The sequence below is a fragment of the Melitaea cinxia genome, chromosome 14 (assembly GCF_905220565.1).
Source record: "Melitaea cinxia chromosome 14, ilMelCinx1.1, whole genome shotgun sequence".
Lineage (NCBI taxonomy): Eukaryota > Metazoa > Arthropoda > Insecta > Lepidoptera > Nymphalidae > Melitaea > Melitaea cinxia.
Genome location: NC_059407.1, coordinates 5,831,393 through 5,839,438, shown reverse-complemented (window position 1 = coordinate 5,839,438; position 8,046 = coordinate 5,831,393). Strand labels below are relative to the sequence as shown.

Below are 8,046 nucleotides of genomic sequence, written 5' to 3'. Positions count from 1 at the left end.
TGTACCTATTTGCACTCAAAAATGAGATAAATATCGTTGAAAACTTAACGAAATGTTAATTATGCATATAATTAATTAACTATGTAAATAATTAACATTTTGTTTAACAATTTTAAATTAACTTCTTTTGTGTATTTTCATTCATAATGTAATACGTATATCAATATGTCAAATAAAAAAACACTAACCTATATTTTTACTTTGTTATTTCGTGTCTTTGTATATAATGATATTGAATTTAAATAACATAACATGTACATGGAAACCATTCCATTAGTTTTTTGTGGAAATAACCATCGTAACTAATTATTATTATTACATAACAACAAACAGCATTTACATAGTTTAAATGACTGTATTTATCAGATTGTCGATTTTACCCTTTTTGATAAAAAAATATATAAATTATTCGATTTGCTTACAATAAAACAAACAACTGATGCATAACCTTATAAAGTGAATTGATGCTGACGCGAAGTATTTAAGAAGGCTACGCGGTGAGAGACGGGCCAAAATTACACTACTAATGGCAGCGGCCGCCCGCAACAATCGTAACGCACATAGCATAAAAGTTAACTATTCAATGGTAAAGTTTATAGCTGTTTAAAAGTTAAAAATAAAAGAAAAATGCCGGCCGATTCGACTATTATTATGAACGGAGAAGATAGAAAGAACGCGATTCTGTTTCAAAGTCTCCCAGAGAGATCCAAGCATGAAGATTTTATAAGACGGGCGGTTGATTTGTTGGTAGAAAGAGTAGTGTTTGGTAGAGCAAATCGTAGTTCGAAAGTAGTCGAGTGGACATCACCTGAGAACATTAAGAAAGCGATAGATCTGAAGCCTCACGATGGAGCTGCATCTCATGATGAGCTGCTGGCGTTAATGGCTGATGTAAGTTTAAAAATTAATGTGACATTAATTAATATTTGTGAGAAGTAATAACTTTGAGATAGTTAAGTTAAAGAATAAGTTTGTTCTTAATTTGAAAAACTTTGTAATCGAATTTTTAAAAATGCTTTAAGATGTTGGGAAAATAAATGTGATATTATTTATTATTCTTATAAATGTTGTGTTATGTTATACTAAGAACAGTTGATAATTTAAAATAAACTGTAGTAGATTATAACAATTGAATTAATCAGCTAGGTTGATAGAGTATGAAAAAAAAATAGATAACATTTTTCTTATCTAATAACGTAAAGCTTGTTATGTTAATATAAGAACTGATTGATTTAACAATCATATTAACCAAATCTTTTCTATGTATTTCTTCTTTTATCATAGAGTAATGTGTACAATATTTTAAATTAAGATCATGGTATGACGATAAAAAAATTTTTTCGATACTTCGCGCTGACTAGCGACAAGCCGTTAATTTTAAAATCGGACGGTAGATTTGAATTCGTGACTAGAAACGTTTTTACTGTCAAGATTTTTTAGATCTAATATATGATTTACATATATTGATTTCTAACTGACTTTCAAGTAAAGGAAGGCTAAGGAAGCTAAGGAAACCAGGATCTGATAATAGAATCCTAGAGAAATCGAGGGGAACCCTCGAAAATCGTTGTGACGACTACTAGTGCGTTTGTTATTTTTTTTTTCGTCTACTTACGTTATATTACTTGTCAATGTAATTGAAGTCATTTTTTTTGTTTGCTAGCAAACACAATTATTATTTAACTATAAGTTTCCGACGTCACTTTCAGGTTGCACGTTATTCCGTCAACACAGCACATCCGTATTTCGTGAACCAGCTTTTTTCATCGGTTGATCCCTACGGTCTCATTGGTCAGTGGCTTACAGATGCCCTAAATCCTAGCGTGTACACATTTGAGGTTGCCCCTGTTTTTACTCTGATGGAGGAAGAGGTACTTCGTGAGATGAGGGCGATCATCGGGTGGTCTGATAACGAAGGTGACGGTATCTTTTGCCCAGGAGGATCCATTGCAAATGGATATGCTATAAGCTGTGCTCGATACTACTTTTACCCAGAAACTAAGGTGAGTTTCAATTTTGTAACATCTCTTTTAAAAAATACTATTAAACTTCTTTTAAAATTAAATATTGGTTTGTGTTCTCGCTTCAAGAATTTACAGTCGTATTAAAAATATCGTAATTAATTTTAAAATTCTAGAACTTTTCAATGGTTACACGTTCTATTTATTATATGATAAAAATGAGTATTACTTTTACGAGGTCTTTAATTTACATTCATCGATCAATAACGGTGCCTTTAATTTGGTAAGTTATTAAGGTTTTATGAAATGTAATTTGGTGTTATAATTGAACTAGAGAACCTTAATATTACGAGTGTTCTATCGAGATACAATCATTATTTAAAAATGTGCAATAAATAATTACAATTGTCCTTCACAACTGTACATTATGGTCCGTTGGGTTTTTTATTCATGTAATAAACTTCTTATTTATTAGCAAAGTACGTTTTTATCTGAGACGCATCGATTGTTTTAAAGGAAGCATTCGGAGACTACCTTAACCTCGATTTCTGGTTATTAGTTTATCGCATGCCACGCAGACCTTGGTTTGTGTATGACATAAAAAATGTAATAAAAACACTCATTTACTTTAATTAACACAAAAAAGAATTAAATTTTTGCTACTCTAATTATTTAATTATCTATTTAATAATGATTAAATCTTCATTAAATATGTAAGTCAATGGTATTTTTTAATTGATACCTAGTTTGAATTGTTTAAGGAAACACATACATAGTAATTCATGCGATTAAAGCACTTACAGGGAGTAAAGCCTTATTGTTATTCAATAGAAAAAAAAACTGCACAACTATGAATAGAAATGCAATATGCAGCTTCCTTCTAAGTATTAAAACATTTTTATGTTAATATTGGCAATCACGTCAGACAAGCTAACGGCATTTACGTTTGCAATTTTTTATTTAGTAATAATAATAATTCAATTTGTAAATGGTTCCAGAGAAAAGGCTGTTATGCAGTACCTAATTTAGTGGTTTTCACCTCCGAGCTTGCTCATTATTCGACAAGAAAAATGGCCGCTTTTATGGGTATCGGTAGTGACAACTGCATTGCGGTAAAGGCCGACGAATTCGGTAAAATGGATGTAGAGGACTTAGAGAAAAAAATCAACGAAAGTTTAGAAGCCGGTTCTACTCCTTTTATAGTGACAGCTACTGCTGGTACAACTGTATTTGGCGCATTCGATCCCATTGTACCTGTTGCTAATTTATGCAAAAAATACAACCTCTGGTTACACGTTGATGCTGCTTGGGGCGGTGGTGCTTTAATGTCGAAGAAACATAGGCATCTTTTAAATGGAATTGAATTGTACGTACTTTTAATAAATTTTAATTTCAGTGAACTATATAATATTACACATTTTATTTTTTCTAACAAAATCCAATTTTATTTATAAAATCGAGTAAGAATATTATTTTTTATTTTTATTTTAGAGCTGATTCTGTCACATGGAACCCTCATAAGCTGTTGGCCGCCCCGCAACAGTGTTCTACATTTTTGACAAGGCATAAGCACGTCCTTGAAGAAGGACACTCCTCGAATGCGAAGTATCTCTTCCAGAAAGATAAATTTTACGACACATCGTATGACACTGGTGACAAACATATTCAGTGCGGTCGAAGGGCCGATGTCCTGAAATTCTGGTTCATGTGGAAAGCGAAGGGCAATGACGGTTTTGAACAGCATATCGACAAGCTATTTGATAACGCTAGCTTCTTCCTTGAACATATTAGACAAAAAGAAGGTTTTCGGCTCGTTCTTGAGAAACCAGAGTGCACTAATATAATGTTTTGGTACATTCCTAAGTGCCTCCGAGGCTGTGAGAACGAACCAACGTACCATGAAAGGTTGCATAAGGTTGCTCCAAAATTGAAGGAACGAATGATAAAGGAAGGGAGTATGATGGTCACGTATCAGCCGCAAGGTAATCTCGTGAACTTTTTCCGCATTGTTTTTCAAAACTCTGCGCTCGATCACAAGGATATGGTCTACTTTGCTAACGAGTTCGAGAGACTTGGATCGGATATAACTGTTTAGAGTATTGATACTTTAACGATACTTGAAAAATCATGATATATCCTGTATACTACATCATTTAGCCTGTGATTTTATTTATAAAATAGTTTTTATTAGTAAAAATATTAAATGTTATGGTTCTTGAAAGTATGTTGCAATAGTTATTGATAATTATTTTCAAATAAACTACTTTTTAAAATATATTTAATGCTATATTTTATTCATATGTTATTAAAAATAAAAATAAACAATACTTGTTTTTAACTTAAAATTTTAAATCTAATTGTAAACGGAATTCAGTATGCATTCAGTAATCACTAATTACGCTGTTAATATTTATGATTTAAAATTTTGTATTAAGGTTAGTAGCTGTAGAGAGGAATTTTTTGTAATAAAAATTAATAAAAAAAAAAACAAAAACAATTCTTAATTGAATGTAATTAAAACTTCCATATTTCGAGGACCGTTAAATATGTACAGGTATATAAACTACAAATGTCCTTTGTAAAGTAGGTTAAAAGTGAGTAGTTTTACCTCAACTTCCAACATTCATATTGTAATTACGGGGTATAAAAACAACTATAGTGGTCAGTAATAATTACTGTCCAAATACTTTAAATGATTGTTTTTGAATTTGATTCGCAAAATATAATGATTGCTGCGTCGGGAACATTGCAAGCGCGCTGCCGACTCTACCCCAGAGTTCCCGGAGAGAATTCCCGGGAGCTCAGGCTAACTTAGCGGCAACAGGAATGCAACACTACTCAAGTGGTATTATTTGGCAGCGGTTTTCTGTACGGTTAAGGATTAATTTAGCAATGCAATGAGTGGTAATAAATTAATTATTCCCACTCAGGCTGCTCCAGATTTAAGCAGTTATATTTCCTGCTCTACACTACCTAAATAAATGCTGTAGACTATATTTATTTTTTATTATATATACTGTTTTTCTCAAAGATAGATTTAGAAATTAGACTATTTGCGAGAGAACGAAAGTAACCGACCTAGTCCACAGAATTAGCAAGTTAAAGTGGCAGTGGGCTGGTCATCTGTGTCGCAGGACCGATGGCCGTTGGAGCAGACTGATCCTGTATTGGCGACCGCGTCTTGGCAAATGCAATGTAGGACATCTTCCGGCCCGTAGGACCGACCATCGACGTAAGATTGCCGGTATAGGCTGGATGAGGATTACGGTAAACCGGGATTTCTGGCGCGAACTTCCGGAGGCCTATGTCCAGTAGTGGACAGCAATAGGCTGAAATCACTAGCTTACTGACTGACTGATATATATATTTATATATAATTTATAAAAATCTAATGTTTAGCTTGTAGTGTGGCTATGGCATTAAAGAATATAGCCATCCCCTCTCTTCCCGTGGGGGTCGTAAGAGGCGACTAAGGGATAACACAGTTCCATTACCACCTTGGAACTTAAAAAGCCGAGCGATGGCGGGATAACCATCCTACCGCTGGTTTTGAAATACACAGGCCGAAGACGGGCAGCAGCGTCTTTGGTGCGACAAAGCCAGCCCTGCGGTCGCCAACCCGCCTGCCCAGCGTGGTGACTATGGGCAAAACACATGAGTTCACGCTATTTTTGGCGTGAACTTTTGGAGGCCTACGTCCAGCAGTGGACTGTGATAGGCTGAAATGATGATAATGATGATGATGATGATGATGATGAATGTTTAGCTTGTAGAAATATAAGTAAATTGCATATAAGATACTAAAAACACACTGATAACTTTAGAAATTAGATTTATTTATTTTTTTGTACAATTATATACCATGTATACCAATTATATATCATAACTTGGCCAAGACATTGTATACACTACCGGTCAATTATTTAGCAGTGTATTTAATGCAGTTCATAGGATTTCGCATAAGACTCTTTAAAAAGTCATCAAGGTCCTTTAATAGATACTCCATTCGCAAATTTTATACTTCACTAGTTGAACATTATGTAAATGTTCCATACTAAGTTAACTTTTATACACTTCGAGCTTTTTGGTTACTAAAGCTAATATAAATATTATTGCTTAAAGGTTAAACTTTGCTTATAATCTTAGTAAATAAATACCCCTTGTCTTCATCTTTTCGACGTTGGTTGGATCGAAATGTTAGATATGGAGAGGTGAATAGGACAATCTGGGGTCTGGAAAACTGAATTGGATGGGAGCAATATTTTCTACTGACTCTTCAATCTCTAGCCTACCTCTATACATGCTTCCCCTTCTTAACTAACTTTGTCTTCCAATATTCTTCTCATGTTTTCGTCTAAGTTAAATCATATTTTAAAAAAGGCAAATTTTTTATTAATTTTAACTATAGAAATTATAGACTAATGACGTAAGTTTGAACTAGGGTAGGTAAGAGATTATAAACGATATTTTGAATATTTTGTACAATGCCGATATAAATCTATAAAAATAAATAAAATAAGAGTGTCTGTTTGTAATATTAAAATAATCGTCCATATAAGGAAAAGGCCAGAGCTTAATCCACGATCTACGAGAAATATTTGTACAAATACAATTATCCATCCCAAGCGGGAATCGAACCCGCAAACCACCGGTATTCAAACGCGTACGTTTTATTATTTATATTACGTTTTTCTAGACGACGCTTTGGCGGAACGGTCACTGGTTTGTGGGTATTGCGCTGGCGGTTGCGGGTTCGATCCCCGCACATTGCAAACATTTGTATTGGCCATACAGATGTTTGTCATAGTCTGGGTGTTTGTGCAGTCCTTGTGGATCTCCTCATCGTGCCTCGGAGAGCACGTCAAGCCGTCAGTCCCGGTTGTTATCATGTACACCTGATAGCGATCGATGTCAGTGTGTCTGTCTGTCTGTTTGTTCCGGCTAATTTCTGAAACAGCTGGGTGATTTTCAGGCCGATGGCACACCTAGTTATAGCTATATAAAAGAGTAACATATAGTAATTAATTATATCTAAACTAGCTGACCTGGCGAACTTCGTATCACCTTATTTTTTTCTGAAATATAATAATAACATAATATATCAAAATAAAATATAGCCTATCTTTTAAGTTGGATCAAACTGCACACGGTGTGCAAATTTGACTAAAATCGGTTAAGTAGTTTAGGAGTCCATTGAGGACAAACATTGTGACACGAGATTTATATATATATCTAAATATGACACAATACATGAAGCAAAAATGTTGTACCCTTTATAAGAAAATTTTGCGGACGGAGGAGTATGATTTTTTGCACACTTATAGTTTATATAGAAAAAGAGTGCATACAGCTAATATTTTTTTTTTAAATTATGCATAAAATACAATAAAAAAGTACGCATGTCAGAAGTGGAACTTCTTTGGCAAATTAATTTTTAAGTCTCGTTTATATTTATACAAATCTAAAGCTTTAGATTTCCGTTCCAGCACCATTCTCAATAACGTTGCCGTTTCATCCGTAAAAATTTTATCCTCATGCGCCTAAAGAAGTTTCACTCAAAACATTACACACACTACCATGTATTTGACACACACACACACACACGCACACGCACACACACCTACACGTATATATACTCTTTCTTTTTTTTAAGTTTGTGGTTTAATTTTGGTTGAATTTCGACCAATGGTTGACCACTTGTTCTTTATAATTATTGAATGAGACATCGATGGGCTTTGCCCGTCTCGTTTGTAGTTATCAGAAAATAGGGCTGATGACGTAGTACTAAATGTATGTTTCATATAATTATTAGGCATTTTAAACACGTGCCTAATTAATCTCATTACCAAATAAAATAAATTTTTTATCTATTGCATATTAAATAATAAAAAAGGTCATCACATCATCATATCAGCTTATCGCAGTCCACTACTGGACATAGGCCTCCACAAATTCGAGCCAAAAGTGGCGTGAACTCGTGGCGTGATATGTTTTACCCATAGTCACTACGCTGGGCAGGCGGGTTGGTGACCGCAGGGCTGGCTTTGTAGCACCGAAAGCGCTGCTGCCTGTCCTCAGCCTGTGT

At 34.2% G+C, this 8,046-nt stretch overlaps 1 protein-coding gene across 1 annotated transcript; it reads left to right on the top strand.

Annotated features, from left to right (window-relative positions):
- The first annotated feature begins 493 nt into the window (after window positions 1-493).
- On the top strand, window positions 494-4,238 carry LOC123659632 (cysteine sulfinic acid decarboxylase). The gene is made up of 4 exons (XM_045594833.1): window positions 494-891; window positions 1,710-2,003; window positions 2,960-3,327; window positions 3,453-4,238. Exons 1-4 carry the CDS (start codon window positions 628-630, stop codon window positions 4,054-4,056), a joined length of 1,530 nt encoding a protein of 509 aa, XP_045450789.1. The 5' UTR covers window positions 494-627; the 3' UTR covers window positions 4,057-4,238.
- The last annotated feature ends 3,808 nt before the right edge of the window (window positions 4,239-8,046 follow it).